Source organism: Amphibalanus amphitrite, unplaced genomic scaffold (assembly GCF_019059575.1).
Source record: "Amphibalanus amphitrite isolate SeventyFive unplaced genomic scaffold, NRLGWU_Aamphi_draft 001332F_arrow, whole genome shotgun sequence".
Classification (NCBI taxonomy): domain Eukaryota; kingdom Metazoa; phylum Arthropoda; class Thecostraca; order Balanomorpha; family Balanidae; genus Amphibalanus; species Amphibalanus amphitrite.
The window spans coordinates 1,720-29,058 of NW_024882825.1; the positions used below are offsets into that span (position 1 = coordinate 1,720).

Below are 27,339 nucleotides of genomic sequence, written 5' to 3' on the forward strand. Positions count from 1 at the left end.
TACACAAACTCGTTTCACCCTCTCAAACAGCATACATTCCGGGACGTTTCATTGGGGAAAACAGTAGGCTGCTGTACGATGTTATTGAGCGCTTGAACAGTCAGGATGGGTCGGGGATTGTGATGGGGTGGACTTTGAGGCAGCCTTTGATACAGTTTCCTGGGAATTCCTGTCAAACACGCTTGAGATTTATAATTTTGGTCATTATTTTCGAAAGCTCGTCAATGTGCTTTTTCTTAACCGAGATCTAAACTCACGTATCCTTCTAGATGGCAATCTTGGTGCAAAAATATTCATGCAAAGAGGCATTAGACAAGGTGACCCTATATCCGGCTATCTGTTTAATCTTATCATGGAACCTCTCGCGTATCAATTGAATACCTCTCCTTGTATAAGAGGCATCGATATATCCGATAGAACGGAAGTCCGATTATCACAGTATGCCGACGACCTCATTGTATTCTCAAGCGATAACATCTGTTCCATTAAAGGCATACTACATGAGCTTAATAATTACTCAAAGATAAGTGGATTAAAAGTCAATTTGCAAAAAACAAAATGTCTCCCTATAGGCCAGGTGCAGACTGACACCCTTGTGGAACTAGGTCTGAGCGTCGTTAGTGAGATGAAGATTCTTGGGATAGTGTATAACAAAAATAATGACAATATAACGTCTAACAATATCAGAACGATCATACCGAGGATAAAACAAGAGATAGCGCAATGGCGTAGAAGGCACCTAACGTTAATTGGAAAAATAACCGTTATTAAATCTCTTTTAGTCTCAAAACTAGTTCATTTATTGACATCACTACCAAACCTTGAGGAAGAGACCATTAAAGAGGTAGAGAACATACTATACCGCTTTCTGTGGAACAATGGCCCGGATAAAGTAAAACGTGCGCTAATAACAAAAGAATTTAGCGGGGGTGGCCTTAAAATGATAGATATTCGCTCCTTCATGACAAGTTTAAAAGTATCCTGGCTTAAAAGATTATACTGGGCACCTAAAGACGTTGGGTGGGCAATTATTGCACAGGATACAATTCCACCACTAGAAAACCTGGTCTGCTTCGGGTCAGTGAAATTAAGAATGGAGGCCAAAAAGGTAAAGAACAGGTTTTGGGAAGAAGTAATTCGCGGATGGTCGAGTTTCTGCACTGCATATAAACCTGACAACGATGAAATACTCGCGGACTTCATATGGTTTTCCGACAGCACAAAATACAAAAAGTCTATCGTTAAAGAATGGAACGAAAAAGGCCTTCGATTTATATCAGACCTGTTCAATCCTTTTGATGGCTCGCTACTGAGCAGAGAGCAGCTTGCAGCCACATATAAAATCAAAATGACATTTTTGTGCTATACCTCCATAATAAGAAGCCTGGCATTTGATACTTCCCCCAATGTAGCATGCATAGCTAAACACATATGGTATCCTATTCAACCTTTTAAAATCAAGCTTCTCTCACAAAACCTGCATCTTTCCAAAGTGGTATATAAAACCTTAGTAACAGGAATTAAAGTAAATCGCGATTCACACATATCTAAAATAAGTTGTAAGTGGATTCGAGATGTTGGTTCTATGCATAATGGAACTTTTTGCGATGTGCGATCGTCTACAAACAACACATATCTTCAAGCACTTCATTATCGAATTATTAACCGCATTGTTGCGACTAAAACTTTTCTCTGCCGAATCGGAAAAACAGAAACTGCTGCGTGCGACCTTTGTGGTAACGACGATACATTGTTTCACGCTCTGTATACATGCAACATAATTCAAAACTTTATACATAATTTAAAATCACATGTTCAAAGTCATTATAATATCAACTTAATAACAACACCTGAAAGCTGGATATTTCCTTGTCGTGACAAGGAAACAAACATTGAAATACTCATCAAATTGGTAGCAAAACACACAATAATGCGCTCCAAAAATAAGAACCGTCCCCCTAGTATCCCTTTGTTTACGTCCCTGCTCCGGGCAGAAGCCATGAAAGAAAAAAAGGCGGCTAAAAACTCTAGGCAATTTGAAAAATTCGAAAACAAATGGGGGAATGTTATAAATATTCTACAAAACATAGGCACCGATTGAAATGTGATGGCCGCCGCCGTCACCGCCGCCGTCGTCGCCATCCCGGTCGCTGCTGTCGGGGGGACCTGGGCTGCCCGCCCTCGCCGCCTCCGGAGAATGGCTGCCGCTGCCTGGCTGCTCGGCCTGCGCTGCCGTCGGCCGCGTTTCGGCTTCCTGCGTCGCCGCGGTGGCCGTGTTGGTGGCCGTTCCCTGGTGGAGCTGATCCGGCTGCTGTGCGCTGATGTGCGTTCTGACATTTGTAACAGGGACGGACGCCGGCACCGATACCCGAGTGGTGTCATACCTGTCAGCTGACGCGCCGCGCGTCCGTCTCGCGGTGGGTGGGTGGGGCCCCCACCGTGGGGGAGGGGGCTGTCGACGAGATGAGCTGAACTCCGCTCTTAATGCGATGTTGCAATGCGTCGTGCGTCAACTCCGTGCTCCGTGCCCGCGCCCCGTGAGAGCCGGGCTGTGGAGGCCGCCGGCGGGCGGGCCGCGCTTTGGGCGCTGCCGACGACGGGCCATATGTACGTAAATGTCTCCGCGGCCTCTGTATTCGGTTGGTGGTGGGTGACGACCGCTGGCATGCCGGAAGGGCTTGTGGTTCAGAATGGTGATAATGATCTAGTTGATATGCTATTTATGCAGTTTCATGTGCTCTTTACTGCATCTTTTGTGGGCGGATCGCGGAAGAGTGGAAGTGTGATGGATGACTGGACTGTGGCAGTAATGCTGTTTATTTGACAATAAATGCACTTAAAAAAAAAAAAAAAAAAAAAAGACCCACGGTTACCGAGATACTGCACGGGGACCGGACCCGTGTCGGGCAAGTTGAGCCATTGTCGCCCATTTTTGCAAGCCGATTTATGCATGTAAAGTCTATGACGCGAATTTGCACTTTTTGAGCACGCGCCATGTGCTCACCACCGGCCCGATCGAGCTGTGACTCTTCACAGGCACGTTACCCATCCTTGTTCTATAAGTTGCGCGAATTTCAGCGCACTATGGAAGTTACGTCGCGATCAGCCGCTTTTTTACGCGAGTTCTTCGCGAAAAAAACCTTAGGGGGTTGCATCAACCCCTCCCCCCTGTGCCGGCGAGGGTTAAAACTTCTTACGAGCGAATTCACGTAATGAAGAAGAATAAAAGCACAATCTACTACAGCAGCCAATAGATGACTTAGGACAGGCACATGGGACTACTTTTAAATCTTGTGCGACAGAAGCAGGCAACAGTTCCGATTGCATATAATATGCTATGCATATTGCGGAATTGGGGCTCATATCGGACTCGAAAGATACGAAGTCATACGTCATAGTAACATATTTCTGTCGTGGTCAATTTGCGTAAAAAGTGAAGACCGGGTGATTACCGAGCTACTGTTCTATATCTCGGAGCTTAGTGTTTGCGTAATGCTTCTCTCTGCGTGCTTAGCATATTACTGATGAGTCATCAACACCCTTGCCTCACATCCCCCTCCCCCTCCGATCAACATTATCATTGCAAAGAGCAATGAAGTGAGCATGATGCTTCCGGTGCGGCGGTCATTAGCCGTTTCCGCTCATGTCATTTGTTTGTTTCCAACCGTTCCAGTGCTTCGAAGCACGCGAGGTTCCTGTCACTTCCGCTCTGTTTGTGTGAGAGGGGGATGTTATTGGTTTGGAAGGGGTGGCACTATGGTGCCACATGGGCAGACTCGTGTTTGTTCAGACTGCAAACAACCTTGAACAGAACTGACAGTGACTCACCCCTGCCGTGAGCTGAATTTTTATGTGATGCAAATGGTGTTGTGCTATAGCTAGCTGCTATAGGGACCAGCGGCAGTGTCAAAGATAATGACATTCACGTGATCAATCCTGTGATAGTTCCAAGACATGTGTGCTTCGTCTCGCATCTTTCACTTTATTCGTGACTGCGTCGTTAGACAAAAACCTAACGAATGTGTGCCTCATCGAAACTCCCACCCTTGCATCACATGCCCATTTCTCCCTGGGACCACACCACCCAACTTGTTGTTGGGTGTTGACCTCACTTATCGTCCCGCCCCCTGCAGGCTACAGAGACTCCGGGAGGTGATGGCGGACTCGCGGTACAACATCGACGCCTACATCGTGCCGATGGACGACGAGCACCAGTCCGAGTATGTGTCTCCCCACGACGCCCGCATCGGCTTCATCAGCGGCTTCAGTGGCTCGGCAGGTCAGTAGAGGTCGGGGCGTGCCCTGGGGTCACGTGATCGGTCAGCGCAGTTACGGAGCGGTGGGATGAAGTTCAAGAATCTTCTTTGAGTACTTTCCGCAGTATAGTTATCATCATGATACATGATCATCGTAATTGATAGGCAAGTACCTAATTGAGTCACACCGATGCTAGACTAGAATACTCTTATCCTACGTCACCTACGTCCCATGCTAAAACCACGGTGCCCCGATGTCACATCAGCGGATCCCGGTGTGTGATGGAGGCCGCTGACCTCACCGGCACGTGCTGTCTGGCTGCCATGGTGCCGCTGTCGCGTGCTGTTATTTAGGCGCAGCGCCAGACCACTTTGGCCTAGAATGACGTCGACGATGCCGACAGCCAGGTGACCTATCTCCGTGATACCGAGCCAACCCAAACTTACGGCGTCTGAGTGTCACGCTCCACTTCATTCATAAAAAACATTCATCGGATGGTAAGCCATCAGCAAGTAGTTACGGAGCGAGCGAAGCGAGCGTAGTCTTTCCTTAGATTAACGGAAATTTCTGAGTGTGAGCGGCCGGCCGGCCGTGGTCACGATTCTGCGACGCTTATATCTCAGCAACCACTTGACCGATTTACACGCGGTAATTTTTGTAGGATAGCTTCATTCCTTCTACCAAGTATTGGACTATTCCCGATGCATGTGGGTGACCCCTTATGCACGTGCCACGTGCAAAACGAAGAGGTGTCACTTTTGTGATTGTTGCAACATCTCGGTAACTATTTGGCCGATTGCGCTAAAAGTTGGCATGTAGGTAGGCACCCACTAGGCAATGCATATCCATGTGCCAGAGTTGGGGTGCTGCTGCGCGTGCGCACGTGCAGGGGTCGTTTCCAGATCTCGAGAATGGCTCGACCGATTGCGCTCAAATTTGGCACGTGGTTAGGGACCGGTTAGTAGGGCGCCGTGCAAAAGTCAGTTGGGACCCATTTTGCACGTGCGCACGTGCAGGGTGCCGCTTCCAGATCTCGAGAACGGCTGGGCCGATTGTGCTCAAATTTGGCACATCGCTAGAGACCGGTTAGTAGGGTGCCGTGCACAAGTCAGCTGGAGGTACCCCCTCGAAATTTCGGACGTGCAAGGCTCACCCTCTCGCTCGCTCCGTTATTCGCCCCAAAAGGCGTTATACTGGTGATTAGTTTTGTATACCAATTAGCTAAGACATTTTGATGGATCTCAAATAGTCGCGGAACAAGTTTGGAGCTACTTTATTGATTCGTACTGATCACTCATCAATGATGATTGATGTGACGTTCACTCCCCCCCCCCTCCTCCCCGCACATGCACGCGTAACGTTCACTGTCCTCCCCTCCTCCGTGCAGGACTGGCCATTGTGACGAAGGACAAGGCGGCCCTGTGGACGGACGGCCGCTATTTCCTGCAGGCCGAACAGGAGATGGACTGCAACTGGGAGCTGATGAGGAACGGAACTGAACCCAAGGTCAGTACCCGGTCCCAGCGAGTGACTCAGCTGGTGGCGCGGCGCATTGGCCGCACGCAGTCGCCAACACTCGACTCGGTACCATTTAGTTCCGCACTTGTTTAGGTCGTTTGGCGATGATTGTTGCACTTGTGTAACTGTGTTTGTTTTGTATGCACTTACGTTATATGCTTACATAAGGTCGGTGCAAGGATTGACGTACGAGGCGCACATGAAAATATGCTCATTTGCTATTGCTTTATCGTTGCCAATAAATGTGAGGAGCAATGCCTATCATTTTCGAATTATCGCAACAAAAAAACTGAGCATTACTCTACCGAACCAGACCCTCGATTAAAGCTGCTGCACGTTTATATTTACGCTCACAACCACGTTCCTCACTGAATGTTGACAACTGCGTCGTTCGTGCAGCCGCCTTCGGAGGTGCAGTGGCTGACCTCGGAGCTATCTCGGGGCAGCTCTGTGGGTGCCGACCCGCGACTTCTCGCTGCCAAGGACTGGCTCTACATCGACAGCCAGCTCAGAGGTCAGTCTCTCAACGTGCCGTTGCGCTGCGCTGAGGTATTCTGATTTCGATCTGTTTCATTTTTTGTCTTTTTTTAGTGAAGTTGTTCGTTTATTTATCCGTTCTTCCTTCATTTCCAGTATTGTTTTCACTTATTTTTATCATTGTGTTTCACAGCGGAAGGGATGCAGATGAAGCTGGCCTACGAAAACCTGATTGACCTCATCTGGACGGAAGGGCGCCCGCCTCTATCAGATGAGCCGATTGTAGTTCACAATCTGACATACGCCGGTACGTCCTCGGTAGAACGCTATGATTATAATCGCTAGGTTTGCTATGACACACGAGTGAGCCTGTCTCCTCACCTTGTCTCTTCAGAAGGTCAAATGCTAAAGAATAACATGAATTTGACATTCCATTTTCTCTGAAAACGTATTCTCTCCGCCATATAGCTACCTAATCGACCCACGCAACCGACCCGATTCCTTTATCTCATAGGTAAGACCTGGGAGAGCAAAGTGGAGGAGGCGCGGGACTACATGCGGGAGGAGAAGGTGGAGGTATTGCTCGTCTCGGCACTGGACGAGGTCGCCTGGCTCTTCAACCTGCGCGGAAACGACATCCCACACACACCCGGTATGGGACAGCGGACAATCGATATTCCGTGCTCGACATCACGTCCTCTGAATATCTGTAAAAAAAGTTGCAGGGGTCCATTTGATGTGAAGATAGTCCTATGGTTGACCGGGCTAGCGCAGTCATCGTGTTTCGGGTATACCCGAAACACCATTGGTTTGTATACAAACCAATCAAGCGTGATCATGACTACCTCAACTGTCACCATCCTTCCGTCTGATATGTCGTATTCTGTCGGCAGTTTCAAGGCGTATGCAGTGATTGACTCCGACAGCGTCCATCTGTGGGTAGACCCCGACAAACTGACGGACGAAGTGAGACAGCACCTCAGAGCTCCCGGATGTCAGATCGGGGATATGTGTGTCACGTGAGTACGGGCTTACTAAAGGCACTGGAAACACGACTTTTTTATCTCACTTACCACACGTGAGTGATGGTTTCCATTGTAAACCACATCAATAATTTGCCTTAGCTCTCTTGTGTCGAGGACGCAGCTTTCCTTATGAACTGTATATGGATTTCGACAAGAGAGTAATGATTGTTTGGTCAGTAAGTGTGTTTGTGGAGGAAACATTGTCTATTTAGTTTATGTTATTTTAAATCGTGATATGTCTCTCGGGAAGACGGATGTACTTTGCTGACGTACTTCTTTATGTCATCTAGGTTGCATTTTTATCAAGAAGTGCTTCACAACTTTGGAACCTACATCCGGCAGAAGTGGAAGGGAAAGATTCTTCTCCCTGACGAATCGACTTTTATTGATAGTGTTAGCTTTTCTTTTTACAACCAGGTAATAATAATATTGTTTACATTGCTTTGTAGTGTGTACTCCTGGCACTGATTTAACCCTATTAGTGGCAGGGGGGGGGGGTGTTTTTATCCACCCCTCAGGTTTTTCGGGAATATCTCCGAAACCTCTGAAGCTACGATGCTGAAATTTTTTGACTTTTCCTAAAACTAAATTGGGCACATTCCCTGAAAATTTCAAGTTCATAACTTTACCAGGGGCGGCTCCAGAGCACTGGGAATTGGGGGGTCCTATTCGTGAAGCGAGTCATTTGGGCGAAGATCACGATGCTGCACCAGTTTTACGAACAGTGAATGAAAGGTATCATGTGATAACATATACAGTTATTGTGCATCCTCTTTTGACACGTTTTGCTATAATAGGCGGATCCAGGCGTCCAAAAAGGGGGGTTATGTTTTACCTCCCAACATAGGTGCCCTGACACCGCCTATGCATGACCAATACAATTGTAGTGTTCTTTCATAAGAAAATTGTAACATAACAAGACCATTACCACCCTTTTTAGAAACAGTACCAACAAAAACCTTATTAACTATACTTTTTGTGTACCCCCAATCTCAATGATCTGTATCCGCCTATGATTTTTGAAAATGCATATTTTTAGGATCCATGTGAATTCCTGGTTCATTCTCTATCGATCGGCAAAAGTTGCGTTAAGATTGGCTCAGAAACCTGGCCGTGATAAACAGTCTAAAATGTATCTGCAATATGCTCGTTTTTACCCCCCTCTACCCCCCTATTGACATTTTTTTAATTTTTTTTTAGAAATTTAGATCTCGTTGAGCCAAATCGAATGCCGTTTGAATTTTGAAAATCGGCCGGTTAGATCTCGAGATATCAAGGGGGGGTCGTAAACAGCCCCCCCCCCCTGCCACTAATAGGGGTAGCCAGGAGCCTGCCACTAATATGGTTAAAACGGGAATTTGATCAGCATTATCTGGCTTTTCGCGTCTAAGCTCTGTACTAAGAAAAACCTTCAATTTTCTGAATTTGAGCGTAACAACGAAGGCAGTGATCTGACAAAGTTAGCTTCAGCCTGACAAGTTGATAAGTCGAGAGAAACACATGTTGATTACTTTTTGTTTGTCAGGTTCCAGCCTCAAGGTTGGTGTTTGTCGAGTCTCCGATTGTGCGCATGAAAGGAAGGAAAAATGAAGTCGAGATTGCGGGGATGAAAGCTGCCAACAAGCGCGACAGCGTAGCTCTCTGCGAATTTCTGGCCTTCATGGAAGAGGAGGTGAGTAATACACGAAGAGAGATGAGGTTAGCTCAAGCTGTGACATAAATTGCCGACTCTCTAAAACGTGTCGCCCTCCCCTACAGATTCACGCTGGCAAAGAGTGGGACGAAATATCCGCTGCCGAAAAACTCAAGGAATTCCGCGCTGAGCAGACGCTGTTCCGCGGGATTAGCTTCGAGACCATCTCAGCCTTCGGAAGCAACGGTGCCGTCATCCACTACGCGCCGAGTAACGCCACCAAGCTCCCCATAGACACCAGCTCCACCTACCTGCTCGACTCCGGAGGTGAGTACTGAGTACCTACTGAGTACTGAGTACCAAGTACCGAGTACCGAGTAACGTTACCAAGCTCCCCATAGACACCAGCTCTACCTACCTGCTCGACTCGGGAGGTGAGCCCATAGTACTGAGCCCAACCTACAGTAGCTAAGTACTCGCACACGATTACTGAGTACTCAGTTCCATGCACCGAGTACTAAGCAATATATGTAGATGCATGACCAGCTCAAGTTTGATATCCCAGTTGGAAAGGGGAGATGAGTATCGGCATATGTTTGAACTATCTGCTACAAATGGCCATGGGAGGTGATTGCGGCTGAAGATAATGCAAAAAAGAGGGTGCGGGGACCAATGAAGTGGAGAGAGAGAGAGAGAGGAGAGAGAGAGAGAGAGAGAGAGAGAGAGAGAGAGAGAGAGGATAGAGAGAGAGAGAGAGAGAGAGAGAGAGAGAGAGAGAGAGAGAGAGAGAAGAGAGAGAGAGAGAGAGAGAGAGAGAGAGAAGAAGAGAGAGGAGAGAGAGAAGAGAGGAGGAGAGAGAGAGAGAGAGAGAGAGGAGAGAGAAGAGAGAGAAGAGAGAGAGAGAGAGAGAGAGAGAGAGAGAGAGAGAGAGAGAGAGAGGAGAGAGAGAGAGAGAGAGAGAGAGAAGAGAGAGAGAGAGAGAGAGAGAGAGAGAGAGAGAGAGAGAGAGAGAGAGAGAGAGAGAGAGAGAAGAGAGAGATAGAGAGAGAGAGAGAGAGAGAGAGAGAGAGAGAGGAGAGAGAGAGAGAGAGAGGAGAGAGAGAGAGAGAGAGAGAGAGAAGAAGAGAGAGAGAAAGAGAGAGAGAGAGGAGAGAGAAGAGAGAGAGAGAGAGAGAGAAGAGAAGAGAGAGAGAGAGAGAGAGAGAGAGAGAGAGAGGAGAGAGAGAGAAGAGAGAGAGAGAGAATCTTCTTGCTTTGAACTATTTGTTCTGTTACAATAGTATATTTGGCCTGTTCTGAAATATTCAATTTGTACTTTACCGGCTACATCGTGGTCAAGATGCCATCTGTTTAGGATACTTGACAAATATTTTCATCGGTTACTTTTAAACGAAGTAAATTTTTGAAGAGCAAACAAGTTATTACGTACCAACCTACGAAAGCAGGCAATCCGCTTCATTGCTCGAATTCAACAATCAACATACTCAAACGATCCTCTCTCGATCTTCAATTCCTTTCAACACAACTAGCGAATAATCAAATAGGCAGCGGGACAAGTGCCAGCGAACGAACGAATACTTAGGTATGTATATGTCGCACGGCGAAGCTTTTCGAGCACTGGTTTTCGAGACTGTGCGAGACTCGGCGACTGTACGATCATCTGATCGTCCATGCACCGCGCACCGCGAGAGCGCACTTAGTACATAGCGCCGGCCCGACGGGGAAATAATTTACAACAGCTCGTCACCTGAGAGTGGGATTTTCAGGCATGGGCTTTCAGTCTGCCGTTGCGTTTGCATCTGCTCCCGCTTACACGTAGTGCCTTGATCACAGTCTTTGTTGGACTGAATGTGCGCATTGCGTTATATTAGTGCCTTGATCACAGTCTTTGTTGGGCTGAATGTACGCATTGCATTTGCTAAATAAATGCATAAATGAAATGAATGCATTTGGTGCCGGTGCGTCTGCATTAACTTCGCTGGTTTTCTTCAAACGACATGGTAAGCTTATGCCTTGCTTTTAGTGTTTCAGTTTATGCAAACTTTCACTGGAAAATGGCAGCTTTGGCGCGTGTAACACGATTTGATACTTAGCGTTCGATGCTCTGCAGAGCACCGATTGCTTCAGTTCTTTGCTGAGCCTTTTGCCCCACCGATAGCGCGAAAATAAGCGCGCTAAGCTTCCCGCATTTTACAAAATTATACTCCCAATAATGATCAATGCTTGGACAAAAATGCCGATATGCATTGCCATTTTAATTCAAGTGAAGAGCTAGTTTGCTGAAATTAAATATTACCTACAAATTTCCTTCGATATGGAAGTTGAACCACATTTCAATTTTTTCAGCGAATCGTTACAAAATGTGCATTTATTTTATATGTTTCCTAGGAAGTATTTTTTCTTTTAAATATAGTTATGTCGTGTTCATATAAGTTATATGTGATTTATTCTCGATCACTGCACTCGAACCCGTTTGATGTCGTGTTCCTCTGACCTCAGGTCAGTACCTGGACGGTACCACAGATGTGACCCGCACCATGCACTACGGACAGCCGACCGAGTTTCAGAAGGAGGCCTACACCCGCGTCCTGATGGGAGTTATTGACCTGGCCACAACAGTGGTCAATAGAAAGATCACTGATACACAGGTAGGTCAGGACGCCGCAATTTCGGCATATCTAGATGATATGACAAATTGATATTGCATTCGCGATGTGTTAGGAGCTTCTCAAAGCACGCTGGAAAAAGAAGAACCCTAGATATCAGAGGATATGCTGTCGTTTTGTGAGTAATATTACTTCCAAGAAAATTTAGGAGGGCACCCTAACCAAAAGCAATGAAATAGCACAAGTATAATGTCATTAGTCCGACGTGGCGGGCAGCTCGGGCAATATTTCTTGCCTAACTTTGTAGATCTCCGCAAATTCCTACCGAGCACCGTAACTAATTAGGTATGTACAGGCGGGCAGAAATATTTTCTTTGGTATGTATTATAAAAACATGTAAGATAATATGTTGGACGAAGAAGAAGGGAAATCACTCTTCCCGGTTCCCACTTTTATTTAGCTGTATACCCTAAATAGCTTATTTCTTCGATTTCTTTACATTGACTGAAAAGAAACCAACGGATATAAAACAATAAGTGCAAATTACTACCTTTATTTATTCACATGATGTGCGATGACCTAAATGACTCTATAGTGCTTGGGTACCGAGTGGGTAGTGTCAGCACTCAGCAGTGACCCCATGTGACCTTGCCTCGGTCCCTGACCCCGCAGCTGGAGATTGTGGCTCGCGAGCCGCTGTTCAGAGCTGGGCTGAGCTACCGACACGGCTCCGGACACGGCATCGGATCCTACCTCGGCATTCACGAAGGTGTGGAATTATACGTATTGTACAAACATCAACTTGTGTTGGCAAGTGAGTGCTACTGGCTAGTGGCACTGCTGTTTTTTATGATTCCAAGGCTACATGTCATCCAATTAAATATAATCTTCTTTAATATTCACAATGCGCAAAAGCTGTGTTGTTAAATGAAAAATATCATGTCGCTTGCATAGGTTCGCACCGGTACCTTTAATTGCAACTGTCGTGTACATTAACCTTACTTATTTTGTGTTCCAGGTCCCATTAATATTTCTTTCAGGAACAAATTGCCTCATGTTTTTGAGCTAGGACAGTTCCTGTCTCATGGTGAGTGGATTTATACTGTAGCATTTTATTAAAGCTAAAACGCTAAAACAGTGTGCTGCTCTGCAAATGACAATGCAGACATTTAAATGGTAAATAATGACATGTTCTGTTACGTGGCTTGATTACAAAGCGACATTGTACGTAAGATGATATGGTTGACATTATACTTGTCGGTCGTCTACCTACCAGCTCGTCAAGTGAAAGTCAAAAGAAAGCATTTGCCACTCAAGTGTCCGATGTTCGTAGATATTGCTGTGACAAAAAGCAATCATCTTTGTTTTCTCTAATTTTACTTTCCCTTTAACTGGTATCAACTTTTTCGTCTTGTTTCGGTTAATTGTTTTGACAGCTATCAACGTCGATAATTTGCAGAGCCTGGGTTCTACAAAGATGGGAGCTTTGGCATTCGTCTAGAAAATATAGTGTTGGTAAAGAACGCCGAAACTAAGGTAAATTAAAATACGATTTTTACGTTGTCCGTAGTGAAGCATTCGTAGCTATAATTCTTAAAATATTGCTTATGAGGGATATGATCAAGTTTGGGGGGTTTTGAACGTGGCAGAATCGTTTAAAATTTAATGTGTGTAGGACATGCACCTAGGTTGCCAGTTTATCATGATACTTTAAGGTGACCTTTCGCTACCATCATCGTTTTTGTGATATTGGACAGCGACCCAATACCAATTATGCATGTTTCAGCACAATTTTGACGGGCCTTACATGACATTCGAGCCGGTCACCCTGGTGCCGTTTGAGCGCGATCTCATTGAGCCAGATTTGATGACCGTGGACCAGGTAAGAACAGACGGCAGCGGGAGATGCGTCGCTGTTCTGTGAGCTTCTCGAGTTGAAGTTGACTAAGCATGATAAACTTGACCAGATTATAACATATTTTGGTGGAATGAGCTCATATCAGACGATAAATACTAAGTTCCAGAGAAAAAGATAACGCCAATCGTATGCCCAGTAGGTAGTAGGTACCCACTAAACACGGGCTTGAGGTTGGTGGGTACGCAGTGCATACGCTCACACCCTTCACCGGCTGCCGCCGTTTTTCCCGCAGGTGCAGTGGCTGAATGAGTACCACCAGCTGGTAGAGCAAGAGATGGGCGCCGTCCTGCGACAGGGGAATCGGCAGAGGGCTCTGCGCTGGCTCACAGCCCGCATCGCTCCGATAAAGCCGGCGAATATGACGCCATCTGCCTGACTCGGGAAAATGACTTTCAGCTAGCAGCACTGCCGCTGCTAATTACCTGGAGTCTCAGCTGATAATAATACTCTGCGTTCTGCTGTTTATTTTGAGGCTTGTGTTTTATTGTGTCGCCTCAACTTCATATTTGTAGAACGCCATTTGTTGCTAACGATGAATTCTTTTGTTTGTGAACTCGGTCATTTTATGAACTAAGGGGTTAACATTTATTCGAGGCTGTGTCTTTTAATTTTGATTCGAATCATCCCTAACCTTTCACATCCGTCCGTCGTTTCCATCCTCAGGACTTTCAAATCCTCCTTCTCCACGCCGCAGCCCTCGGTCTGGGCTGGATAGGCAACTTTATCTCATGCGGGCTGCTCCCTTGGAGCGGCTCCGCTGCTCCCAAGGGAGCACACCCCTAGCCGGGTGCAGTAAGTACTTGGGGACTTGGGGGTGGGGGGGGGGGGCTGGTCGGCCTGTCCTTTGGGACGGACTCAGCCCCGGTGACTTACTAGGATGCCTGCCCAGGCCAATGTCTCCTCCCTCTTAATTCCTATCATCCTTCCGGCTCTGAAATGGTCTTGCCAGACCGAAAGGGCCTAACCCAACGAAAAAAAACCTTACCTTTAGCTCTTTGTGATATTTACTTTACTTTGTTTATCCAACTGTACTGGCGAGCAGTGTGTTTTTACGAACTCAATCATCTTAGTATAGAATATGCCTGTAAGTTTTATGAAATAACGTTTTCTGTAATATACTGTTACTACGAAATGCGAAGTCTTTAGATGTGGACGCATTCTCAACATCGATCGCTCATCGAACTTTCCAAAGCATGATTTAGCCTTGAGCAACGATGAGTAGGGTTCACTCAGTTACTACGCGAATATCGATATAATTTTCAGTGTGTATTGGTCCCAAGTCACGCGTGACGAAGCCTTATAAATTTGATCTGCACATATGCACTTTGTATATTTTTTCATCGTATGTAATGTGATGTTATTCGCAAATAGCTTGGCCGTTTAATAAGCATTTGCATGCGTATTGCGTATGAAATGTCTGTAGGAATGAGCACAGCCATATTTGACCAAAACAGTGTGTATCTTGCATCATGTTGCTGTCCACTTAGCAAAGGCAGACATATAGAGTGATCGCTATGTAAAATAGCTGACTTCTGTTAGCATGGTAATCAGAACACATATTATCTTTATGTAGATCCTCATCACATTGATGCACTAGAAGCGTTCATATGATCTATGGCACCCGTTAAAAAGCGATGGCCTGGCTATAGTCATTACATGGATGTGACTTCACTAGCAGCTTTTTTTACCTTCCCTTTTGTCTTTCTCGCCAGGTCAGTATCTGGACGGTACCACAGATGTGACCCGCACCATGCACTATGGACAGCCGACTGAGTTTCAGAAAGAGGCCTACACCCGCGTCCTGATGGGTGCCATAGACCTGGCAGACCTCATTGTCAATAACAATACCGTAGACATGCAGGTAAGAGACGTGATCTGTCTGTCTTCCTGTCTTTCTCTGTCTCTGTCTCTGTCTGTCTGTCTGTCTGTCTGTCTGTCTGTCTGTCTGTCTGTCTGTCTGTCTCTGTCGTCTGTCTGTCTGTTTGTCTGTCTGTCTCTCTCCCCCTACCCCCCCCCCTCTCTCTCTCTCTCTCTCTCTCTCTCTCTCTCTCTCCGTCCATCTCACGGCTGTCTGTGTTTATTTCCAGCTCAGTTTGACTGTACGCCAACCGCTGTTCACCGCCGGCCTCAGCTACAGACACGGTTCGGGTCATGGCATCGGCTCCTACCTCGCCGTACATGAAGGTCAGGCTTACACCAATCACATTGGTGTGATGATTGGAGCCTAGAGACGTTCTTTTTTTAAATCGGTGAATGTCTAAATACATTAATGTATGTAGATTGCTTCACGGTTTGTGTTTAGGCATTGCGATACTACTTATTCGTAATTATTTCGTTGTAATGTCACAAAACGCTCTACATAACTATGTGATTCATGATGTTTTCTGTGCAGCTTCGTCGGCTTCGTCATGTTTTATTCATTATATATCGCTTGGGTTTAAATATGACGTCAAAAGTCACGCCATCTGCTAGAACAAATAAGCCCTAACTTGCAGTAATGTGCAATTTGTTACACTTTTTATCTCCCAATACTAAGTACAGATAATTATATGCAATCAGAAACAAAAAGGAAACACCTTTGCGTTTACGCCTTACTTAAATTAGCTCAACTAATTTGCATTTCATTGCACTTCTTGGAGCCACATATAGGGTGAATAGGTCAAAAACGCCCCCCTTAAGCGCGAAACCTTCTGACACGCAACCCAACACAGATTACTGAAACCTTTGGGCACCATCATGTAGCTCATTCTTTTTACTACGTTTTGAGACCAAGAAAATACACCTGCGTGTGGTATTTAACCCCCCAAAAAGGTTTTAGCATACCCTTGCAAAAGGGCGTTTTGCCCCATACCCTGGGTAATACGCCCACACCCATGTGCAAAGCGCCCCCACCCCATCTATCAACAGAAAATGATGAACATGGCAGAACTTGACGTCATTCTGACGTCATTTTTGGTCAACCTATCATAGCCTTTGGAATAAAATTTTGTTGTAATGTGTAAAATGGATGCCCGGAGGAGTCCTGAAAGTTTGGTGACGATATCTGCAGTCGTTTAGGATATATCAGCAAAAAAGGACAGGGAGAGGCCTTTTCGGCCCCGACCTATAGGGCGCTACCCTGCACTCTCACCACCGTGCAAAACGCCCCCCTTTCAGAAAACCGGGGGCGTCTTGCCCCATGCATCGAGTAGGCGTCTTGCCCCATCCACTCCATTTCCGGTCAGCAAAATATTGACAAAAAATGCGCCACTAACGCCGCAGCATAATATATTCAACAGAATGACAATAAAACGCAGTTTTGAGTGATGTGCACAATAGCAACGTTTGTGATATAAAGAGGGCATCAAACTATTAGGAATCTTCTGTAAAAACAACAAAAACAACATCCAAAACCAACATCAGTACCTACCCACGCTGCTCCTCAAGACTCAGAACCGGAAATAGAGACCTACGTAAACAAGCAGCTGACTGTTCTGAAAGACAGGATAAAACACCTATCCGTCGATAAGAAATACGATTTTTTTAGGGGAGGCGTTTAACCCAGGGGTGCGTTTTCCCCACAGTTACCCTAAGCCTTCGTAATTATGGTTATGCCTGGAAATTGCATCAATTCCGATGCTACCTTGAATTGTTCTGTTAATAAACATTAAACATGTTTCATTTTGTTTATCAGCTTTTAGTAAACGTTTCAATTGATACCAATATATCACTGTCTATTGTTCCATGGTTGTTTCCACTTTTACCTATTCAATCAGCATGCATCACTTTTGATGGTATCGCTAGCTACCCTTTGTCTTACGGTCACGTCGGTCACCCCGTTTGGTCAGATCTACGGGTCATTTCGAACAAATTTCATCAAAATCGAAGGGGGTCGGGTCAATTATTGATGGATTTGGTGTGGAATAACCAAAATATCCGGTAACACCACCATGCGTGTGCGGCAGGGCCGACCCTGATATCAACCAGCCGGAGAGCTGGGCATCTACTGGAAGTGGGACAGTTCTTTTCCGACGGTAAGTTTTAATTGCTCATGCCTGCGACTCTTCAGAATATCTCACATGTATTTCAGTAATAGTAAACAACAGCTGTGCTAGCGAATAGCGATACTATGATTTTCAAAAACCGCTGTTTACGAACAGACTGTGTGACGTTTGTTTCAGAGCCCGGATATTATCATGGAAGAGATTTTGGTATTCGTCTGGAGACGATACTTCTCGTGACGGAGGCCTCCACTCAGGTAACGAGTGCGCTGAGTCTGTCTATTGTGCGGTATGTTGCCGTGACATAATTGCTGGAACTCGTAGGAGAAGCGTGGTGCCGTGTTCACGCGTAAGGTCGCACTGTTCCCATTTCGTCCGTGACGACGTATTGAGAGGAAAACAATTATAACGCAAAACACTTCCATTGTTTCAGTACAACTTTGACGGGCCGTACATGAAGTTTGAGCCGGTCACTCTCGTACCTTTCGAAAGGAGTATGATCATCCCGGAGCTCATGTCTAGTCGTCAGGTAAGATATAAGCGTGGTCCAATGAATAATTTGGTAATCATACTAATGAGTAAAAAACCTATTGCTGGCACCATAGTGTAATTACGAGCGAGCGAGCGCAGCGAGCGAAGCGAGTCTTTTCAATATAACGGAAAAACCTCAGTATGAGCGGCCCGGCCCGGCCCGGCCTGTAACGCTTTTGAGAGGCTTATATCTCAGCAACCGCTGGACCGATTGACCTGCGGTCTTTTTTGTTGGGTAGCCCCATCCCTTCTACCCCGTAATATACTACTTTTGATACATCTCAGTGACCGTCGTGGCACGTGCCACGTGAAAAGTCAAGGGTGTTCAAGCTGTTTTGCAAAAGTACTGATTTTGAGAGGCTCATATCTCAGCAGCCGCTTGGGCGATTGTCTTGCGGTAATTTTCGTAGGGTAGCTGCATCCCTTCTACCAAAAATAGGATACTCTCGATGCATGTGGGTCACCCCCAGTGCACGTGCAAAATACAACAATAAGAGGCAGGGATGCGGAGCCGGAGCCGGAGTCGGAGCCGGAGCCGCCGGAGCCGGCATATTTTGCCCGGAGCCGGAGCCGGAGCCGGAGCCGTGAAACAATATAGCCCGGAGCCGGAGCCGGAGCCGGAGCCGCCAAAAAAGGGGGCGACTCCGGCTCCTTTTTATTTTTTGAAGAGGAAAAAAATAATTGACCTAGTTCGGTTTGACAGTACAAGGCAGTAAAACATATGGTACTTACGTCATGGGCCATCAAGTGAATGAAAAAATCCGAATATCCCCAGTATCCCACAGTACGCAAACAACTTCCTGTTTGCTCTTCCCCCCCCCCCCCCCCCCCCACGTCTACTGCATCCCCAGAACATGAGGACCAGTCATCAGGTGACGGCCATTGTTTTCAAACCAGTGCAGTGGACTGCGACTCCCAGCACCGTCTCATCCCACACCCCCCCCCCCCCCCACCCCTCACCCCCCAATGCAGCCGAGACGGGTGTCAGCTTACGATGGTTCACTGAACTCCGTTTCGCGGCGACTGCGTTTCCAATGCCATCGCTTCCTAGCCCTTTGTTCTGCCAGTTCTCTCCGAGGTGCGTTTGCACGGGGACGCGGTGAGCCGGTCATGGCAAAGAGTAACGCGTATAACCAATCCAATTTTTCTTCCACCCGTATTTAATTGATTGCGTAGGGGATGTACTGAGTCGGAGCCGGAGCCGCCGGAGCCGGAGCCGCCGGAGTCGGAGCCGCCGGAGCCGGACCATTTTACTCGGAGCCGGAGCCGGAGCCGGAGCCGCCATAACATTTCACCCGGAGCCGGAGCCGGAGCCGGAGCCGATTTTTTTCTCCGGAGCCGGAGCCGGAGCCGGAGCCGTCTGAAATTTCCACGGCTCCGCATCCCTGATAAGAGGTGTCAAATTTATTCCCATTTAATAACTCGGTAATTACTGGGGCGATTTCGCTGAAACTTGGCATACAGATAGGCACCCACCAGGCAATGCATTCCCATGTGTTGCGGCTGGGGTGCTACTGCACGTGCGCACGTGCAGGGGGCGTTTCCAGATCTCGAAAACGGCTGGGCTGATTGCGCTCAAATTTGGTACACGGTTGGGGACCAGTTAGTAGGGTGCCGTGCAAAAGTCAATTTGGACCCCGTTTGCACGTGCGCACGTGCAGAATGCCGCTTCCAGATCTCAGGAACGGCTGGGCCGATTGCGTTCAAATTTGGCACACTGCTAGCAACCGGTTAGAAGGGTGCTTTGCACAAGCCCGTTGGAAGTACCCTCTCGCCGTTCCGCACGTGCAGGGCTCACTATCTCGCTCGCTCGTTCGTCGCCCAAAAGGCGTTTTACTGGTAAATAACACTATGCTGTTAACACTATATTATTACGAGCGAGCGAGCGCAGCGAGCGAAGTGAGTCTTTTCAATATAACGGAAAAATCTCAGTATGAGCGGCCCGGCCCGGCCCGGCCCGGCCTGTAACGCTTTTGAGAGGCTTATATCTCAGCAACCGCTGGACCGATTGGCCTGCGGTCTTTTTTGCTGGGTAGCCCCATCCCTTCTACCCCGTAATTGACTACTTTTGATACACCTCAGTGACCGTCGTGGCACGTGCCACGTGAAAAGTCAAGGGTGTTCAAGCTGTTTTGCAAAAGTAGTGATTTTGAGAGGCTCATATCTCAGCAGCCGCTTGGGCGATTGACTTGCGGTAATTTTTGTAGGGTAGCAACATCCCTTCTACCAAAAATAGAATACTCTCGATGAATGTGGGTCACCCCCAGTGCACGTGCAAAATACAACAATAAGAGGTGTCAAATTTGTTCCCAATTTATTAACTCGGTAATTACTGGGGCGATTTCGTTGAAACTTGGCATACAGGTAGGGACCCACCAGGCAATGCATTCCCATGTGTTGCGGTTAAGGTGCTACTGCACGTGCGCACGTGCAAGGGGCGTTTCCAGATCTCGAGAACGGCTGGGCCGATTGCGCTCAAATTTGGTACACGGTTGGGGACCAGTTAGTAGGGTCCGTGCAAAAGTCAGTTTGGACCCCGTTTGCACGTGCGCACGTGCAGAATGCCGCTTCCAGATCTCAGGAGCGGCTGGGCCGATTGCGTTCAAATTTGGCACACCGCTAGCGACCGGTTAGAAGGGTGCTTTGCGCAAACCCGTTGGAAGTACCCTCTCGCCCTTCCGCACGTGCAGCCTGCAGGGATCACTATCTCGCTCGCTCGTTCTTCGCCCAAAAGGCGTTTTACTGGTTTATTACACTATGCTAGCACGTAGTCATTACTGAAAAGAAGTGGAGGTTTCAATGCCTAGAAATAGTTTGTCCCGACTAGTGCGAGCCTTTGGTGGTCTAGACAATGTACGACATACAAACCACCATCATTATTTATCTTTTAATCATAAATATGTTTCAGGGACTTGTGAGAACTCTGTGGGGCTATACCTACCTATATTTACATATTATCCAGCTGATGTCCATTAGCATCATTCGCAGTTTACCTTTTGCTCAGATAGTCTCATAAAGGAATTATAAGGCCCAGCCCGTTAATAACAAATTATTTTGTTCATTATTAATCCTGAAACTTTCCATTAGCGCAGATACCTAAAGAGTAACGTTCACAGCATCTTGCATATCGACCAAGCCATTAGTCAACCTCCCTGGTTATCCATAATATCCATCTACCATGTCGGTACCAGCCTCAGGCCATGTGAAATCTCTCCCTGTTTTAGCTATGGTGGTTGAATGACTACCACAAAACTGTGGAGCAAGAGGTGGGCGCCATTCTGAAGAGCCAGGACAAACAGCAGGCCTACCACTGGCTTACCAAGCGGACGGCGCCCATCCGTAGGGCGGAGGTGGCGCCATCTGTGGACTTCTCCGGACACTCGGCAGGTGGCAGCACCATCGCCTCAGTCTGTCTCATTCTGCTCTCATTTGTCGCAATTCGAGTCCTATAACTATACCATTTTTACGGGTGCCTGGAACATTGATGTGTATAGGATATTTTTGTGCTGTTTGTAAAACGTATCTGAGTGAGATGACCACCCCATAATATACACAAATGTTGCCAGGCGATTGGCAGTTGGGACTACTTCGCTGTCTAAGGTAATAGGTATGTAATAGGTATATATGTCAGTTAGGATACGATACCCAAATCTGGTTCAGCCGATGCGATGTTATGAAGTAGTCGATGTCGTTTTACCTTTAACACACTACAAAGTTGAGTGCGTCGTTGAGAATGAGATGTTCCTACATTTACTTTATGCGTTTGGCTCTGTTGGACGAAGTGTTTAGTGTTGCAATAGGTACAGGGTGCTGGTATAAGTGCTGGCACTTCGTATTTTCGCCCAGCCGAGTACCAATTACAATTCATGATAGATTTTCAGGCTGGTACGCTGCTTGTGGTACACAAGCCATTGGCTGTCTGTATTTTTCGATTTGATAAGACATTTCTGTCCTTCAATCTCAATAACATCGATTGATCCGATGATCGATTTTAATTGCAAAACAGACGGTGACATGCAAGAAATGTCCTTCCGTTTTTGCGCCGAAGAAACACAAACGTTATGTATGGGTGTAAGGTGAAGTATCATAACACAAACACTACTGTGAAGTAGATCGATATCTCTAATGTTTTCATAAATATAACGCTATTTGATTTTTCGCTTGCATATTTTCAGCATTACGACATAATGACCTCTAGGTGACCTCAGGTCCACAAAATGCAAAGTCAAACACATATTATGACACTCGACGGCTTAGCATACCCTGCGAGCATGAACAAAATCTATGCAAAACTATGCATTCGATTATATAATGAAGGTCATTCCGGTGTTATTTTGACGATGTAGGTACCGATTTCGTGACCGGGTGACATGACATGAAAGTGAGGTCACTGAGATTTTAGATAGTTAGGATATATTTCAAAGGTTCTATTAAATTTGGTGGCGCTATGTAACGGCGCTTTTTGCGCTGTCTGCGAAACTCGAGGGACTGCGTTATTCCTATGCCACTAAATTATTCTTTTTTTCCGACTTCGCCCCGCTTTTGTGCCAGTGTCACAAGCAATCGAAGGCACTCAGCACCACCTGTGACATTTTCACCCACACATAACAAAAGATAGCTAATGGTTCTTGTGTATGCAGTGACGCAGCTGCAAAGAGCTGCGACGATGCAGGTACGTCTGCAATGAGCCCGTTTCCTCACCTGACGCGGTAAAATTGCGAGCCGCGATGACCACCTGCAAACGGCAACAAAACCGGCAAAAGATCTGTTCGACATGCTTTGCATACTTGTTTATGCACCACTTTACGGCATACTTTGATGACCTTAGCCCGTTCTACATACATACCGGCCGGGTCGATTTGAGCGGGCGGCAGAAACGCCCCGAACAATGTCCGTTTCTGACCTGTGCTTCGCTCGTGACGGCTGCCCGTAGCGGCGGAGGTGCATTGCCCGATTGCGCCATTTACCCTGTAGCAGCAGCGGGCGGGGTGGCGGTGTTGGGTAATTGAATGTAATTGACAAGTTAGAGTTATGGCCGCCGACATGTAATGTCTTGTCAGAGGTCCATAATCGGGTGCAGTCACGAGTACAGAAACCCAGGTGGTAATTTGTTTATTATTTAATCAATAATATGTCTGTGTGTGCGGTAGGGACTTCACTGATTCAGTACATAATAAGCTTGCGATGCCGTTGAGCACCAATAGGTGAATCCCCGTCAATTATAATGAACTGTGTGTCAAAGCCTCTTACAGCTGCACTGTAAAGTCCCGGAATAATGCCCCGGATAGGTATTTAGTTGATTTAGCTCTGTCTCTATCTCCACGCTTCGTTTATATTTTGTAATTACAACGCTCCAATGAGCAGATCTTCAACATTCAGTCTCCAAGTCGAGTTGTGTTTTCGGAAAGCACAGCTTCCATTACAGGAGTCAGTCCGTATTTCAGTTTCCGTGTCCCTATACTTCCTGACCTGACAGCAACTGACGGTGCGAAAAGGCAGAGCGATCACTCTGCGGCCATCTCGGTGCGTTACGTCGTCGTTGACTGCTCCGGCGTCATCCGTCATTTGGGGATGCTCCATTGATCGTCTCTCGCCGCCGCGGGCGGACGCTGCGCCGCAGGTGTCTCAGACGCGCCGCGGACGTCGCGGCTTCGTGATGGCCTATTTGTTGCGCCTCCTGGGCGGGCCGGGCGGCTCGGCGACGGCAATCGACATCGATGGGATGACGGAGCGGTCGTGTCGTCACTGTCCCACGGGACCGGGAGGACGGCGCGGGGGCGACGGCGGGGCGACGGTATCCGTACGGCGCCGATATCGAAGCTGAGGCAGGGGACGAGAGGAGAGGACTGACGTCTGTATACTTAGCGAATTATTGACATTGACGTTCAGCGACAGATTCGCGGACCCCTAGGAATCCGCTAAAAATCCCTATATAGGGGTAACTTGGGGCGTAGAGTCGCGTGGTGCAATCTGTTAAACCCTACACCTAATACTTTTCCCGCTAGAGGGCAGCAAAGTTCCAGCGACAGATTCGCCGGACCCCTAGGATTCCGCTGAAAATCCCTTCATAGGGGTAACTTGGGGCGTAGAGTCGCGTGTTGCAATCCGTTAAACCCTACACCTAATACTTTTCACGCTAGAGGGCAGCAAAGTTCCAGCGACAGATTCGCCGGACCCCTAGGAATCCGCTGAAAATCCCTATATAAGGGTAACTTGGGGCGTAGAGTCGCGTGGTGCAATCCATTAAACCCTACACCAAATACTTTTCCCGCTAGAGGGCAGCAAAGTTCCAGCGACAGATTCGCCGGACCCCTAAGATTCCGCTGAAAATCCCTACATAGGGGTAACTTGGGGCGTAGAGTCGCGTGGCGCAATCCGTTAAACCCTACACCTAATACTTTTCCCGCTAGAGGGCAGCAAAGTTCCAGCGACAGATTCGCCGGACCCCTAGGATTCCGCTGAAATAGGGGTAACTTGGTCGCTGGACCCCTAGGATTCCGCTGAAAATTCTTATATAGGGGTAACCTGGGGCGTAGAGTCGCGTGGTGCAATCCGTTAAACCCTACACCTAATACTTTTCCCGCTAGAGGGCAGCAAAGTTCCAGCGACAGATTCGCCGGACCCCTAGGATTCCGCTGAAAATCCCTACATAGGGGTAACTTGGGGCGTAGAGTCGCGTGGTGCAATCCGTTAAACCCTACACCTAATACTTTTCCCGCTAGAGGGCAGCAAAGTTCCAGCGACAGATTCGCCGGACCCCTAGGATTCCGCTGAAATAGGGGTAACTTGGTCGCCGGACCCCTAGGATTCCGCTGAAAATCCCTATATAGGAGTAACGTTGGGCGTAGAGTCGCGTGGTGCAATCCGTTAAACCCTACACCTAATACTTTTCCCGCTAGAGTGCAGCAAAGTTCCAGCGACAGATTCGCCAGACCCCTAGGATTCCGCTGAAAATCCCTACATAGGGGTAACTTGGGGCGTAGAGTCTCGTGCTGCAATCCGTTAAACCCTTCACCTAATACTTTTCCCGCTAGAGGGCAGCAAAGTTCCAGCACAGATTCGCCGAACCCCTAGGATTCCGCTGAAAATCCCTACATAGGGGTAACTTGGGGCGTAGAGTCTCGTGGTGCAATCCGTTAAACCCTTCACCTAATACTTTTCCCGCTAGAGGGCAGCAAAGTTCCAGCGACAGATTCGCCGGACCCCTAGGATTCCGCTGAAATAAGGGTAACTTGGTCGCCGGACCCCTGGGATTCCGCTGAAAATCACTACATAGGGGTAACTTGGGGCGTAGAGTCGCGTGGTGCAATCCGTTAAACCCTACACGTAATACTTTTGCCGCTTTTGCCCTGTGTAGTGATTTTCAGCGGAATCCTAGGGGTCCGGCGAATCTGTCGCTGGAACTTTGCTGCCCTCTAGCGGGAAAAGTATTAGGTGTAGGGTTTAACGGATTACACCAAGTGACTCTACGCCCCATGTTACCCCTATGTAGGGATTTTCAGTGGAATCCTAGGGGTCCGGCGAATCTGTCGCTGGAACTTTGCTGCCCTCTAGCGGGAAAAATATTAGGTGTAGGGTTTAACGGATTACACCACGCGACTCTACGTCCCAACTTACCCCTATGTAGGGATTTTCAGCGGAATCCTAGGGGTCCGGCGAATCTGTCGCTGGAACTTTGCTGCCCTCTAGCGGGAAAAGTATTAGGTGTAGGGTTGCTTCACGTGACTCTACGCCCCAAGTTACCCCTATATAGGGATTTTCAGCGGATTCCTAGGGGTCCGGCGAATCTGTCGCTGGAACTTTGCTGCCCTCTAGCGGGAAAAGTATTAGGTGTAGGGTTTAACGGATTGCACCTCGCGACTCTACGCCCCAAGTTACCCCTATGTAGGGATTTTCAGCGGAATCCTAGGGGTCTGGCGAATCTGTGCTGGAACTTTGCTGCCCTCTAGCGGGAAAAGTATTTGGTGTAGGGCTTAACGGATTGCACCACGCGACTCTACGTCCCAAGTTACCTCTATATAAGGATTTTCAGCGGATTCCTAGGGGTCCGGCGAATCTGTCGCTGGAACTTTGCTGCCCTCTAGCGGGAAAAGTATTAGGTGTAGGGTTTAACGGATCGCACCACGCGATTCTACGCCCCAAGTTACCCCTATGTAGGGATTTTCAGCGGAATCCTAGGGGTCCGGCGAATCTGTCGCTGGAACTTTGCTGCCCTCTAGCGGCAAAAGTATTAGGTGTAGGGTTTAATGGATTGCACCACGCGACTCTACGCCCCAAGTTACCCCTATATAGTGATTTTCAGCGGAATCCCAGGGATCCGGCGACCAAGTTACCCCTATTTCAGCGGAATCCCAGGGGTCCGGCGAATCTGTCGCTGGAACTTTGCTGCCCTCTAGCGGGAAAAGTATTAGGTGTAGGGTTTAACGGATTACACCACGCGACTCTACGCCCCAAGTTACCCCTATGTAGGGATTTTCAGCGGATTCCTAGGGGTCCGGCGAATCTGTCGCTGGAACTTTGCTGCCCTCTAGCGGGAAAAGTATTAGGTGTAGGGTTTAACGGATTGCACCACGCGACTTTACGCCCCAAGTTACCCCTATATAGGGATTTTCAGCGGATTCCTAGGGGTCCGGCGAATCTGTCGCTGGCACTTTGCTGCCCTCTAGCAGGAAAAGTATTAGGTGTAGGGTTTAACGGATTGCACCACGCGACTCTACGCCCCAAGTTACCCCTATGTAGGGATTTTCAGCGGAATCCTAGGGGTCCGGCGAATCTGTCGCTGGAACTTTGCTGCCCTCTAGCGGCAAAAGTATTAGTTGTAGGGTTTAACGGATTGCACCACGCGACTCTACGCCCCAAGGTACCCCTATGTAGGGATTTTCAGCGGATTCCTAGGGGTCCGGCGAATCTGTCGCTGGAACTTTGCTGCCCTTTAGCGGGAAAAGTATTAGGTGTAGGGTTTAACGGATTACACCACGCGACTCTACGCCCCAAGTTACCCCTATGTAGGGATTTTCAGCGGATTCCTAGGGGTCCGGCGAATCTGTCGCTGGAAATTTGCTGCCCTCTAGCGGGAAAAGTATTAGGTGTAGGGTGTAACGGATTGCACCACGCGACTCTACGCCCCAAGTTACCCCTATATAGGGATTTTCAGCGGATTCCTAGGGGTCCGCGAATCTGTCGCTGAACGTCAATGTCAATAATTCGCTAAGTACAGGGTGTCCCATAAGTTCGTTCTCACATTTTATTTGCATGTGAAACAGAGTACTTTGCGTTTTGATATATTTATGACCCCTCAATGTGCTCCCCATCATGACATGCTGCGGCATGCCAACCGGCATGTTTGGCTGCATAGCAGGCTTAAAGTTAACCCAGACTGACTTGACATGCGCCG

General features: G+C 47.6%; 1 protein-coding gene across 3 annotated transcripts; it reads left to right on the top strand.

The window, feature by feature from the left end:
* Window positions 1–7,167: 7,167 nt before the first annotated feature.
* LOC122372221 (probable Xaa-Pro aminopeptidase P) lies at window positions 7,168–21,927 on the top strand. Of its 3 annotated transcripts, none has more exons than XM_043349144.1 (10): window positions 7,168–7,271; window positions 7,568–7,694; window positions 8,803–8,949; window positions 9,036–9,237; window positions 15,147–15,295; window positions 15,522–15,618; window positions 17,379–17,447; window positions 17,595–17,671; window positions 17,848–17,943; window positions 21,170–21,927. In XM_043349144.1, the coding sequence occupies exons 1-10, from the start codon at window positions 7,261–7,263 to the stop codon at window positions 21,395–21,397; spliced, it is 1,203 nt and encodes a 400-aa protein (XP_043205079.1). In that variant the 5' UTR covers window positions 7,168–7,260; the 3' UTR covers window positions 21,398–21,927. The 3 variants fall into 3 exon arrangements, with proteins under 3 accessions (XP_043205079.1, XP_043205082.1, XP_043205081.1); XM_043349147.1 differs by lacking the exon at window positions 7,168–7,271 and adding an exon at window positions 7,332–7,449; XM_043349146.1 differs by lacking the exons at window positions 7,168–7,271; window positions 15,147–15,295; window positions 15,522–15,618; ... (2 more) ...; window positions 17,848–17,943; window positions 21,170–21,927 and adding exons at window positions 7,357–7,449; window positions 11,410–11,558; window positions 12,189–12,285; ... (2 more) ...; window positions 13,303–13,398; window positions 13,667–14,716.
* The last annotated feature ends 5,412 nt before the right edge of the window (window positions 21,928–27,339 follow it).

What these genes read in the sequence shown, in the direction of transcription:
- LOC122372221 (XM_043349147.1), top strand. Translation starts at nt 7,418, where the DNA reads ATGGATTTCGACAAGAGAGTAATGATTGTTTG. An exon ending in ACAATACCGTAGACATGCAG is followed by an intron (nt 15,296 to 15,521) that starts GTAAGAGACGTG and finishes GTTTATTTCCAG; the next exon opens with CTCAGTTTGACTGTACGCCA. An exon ending in TGACGGAGGCCTCCACTCAG is followed by an intron (nt 17,672 to 17,847) that starts GTAACGAGTGCG and finishes CCATTGTTTCAG; the next exon opens with TACAACTTTGACGGGCCGTA.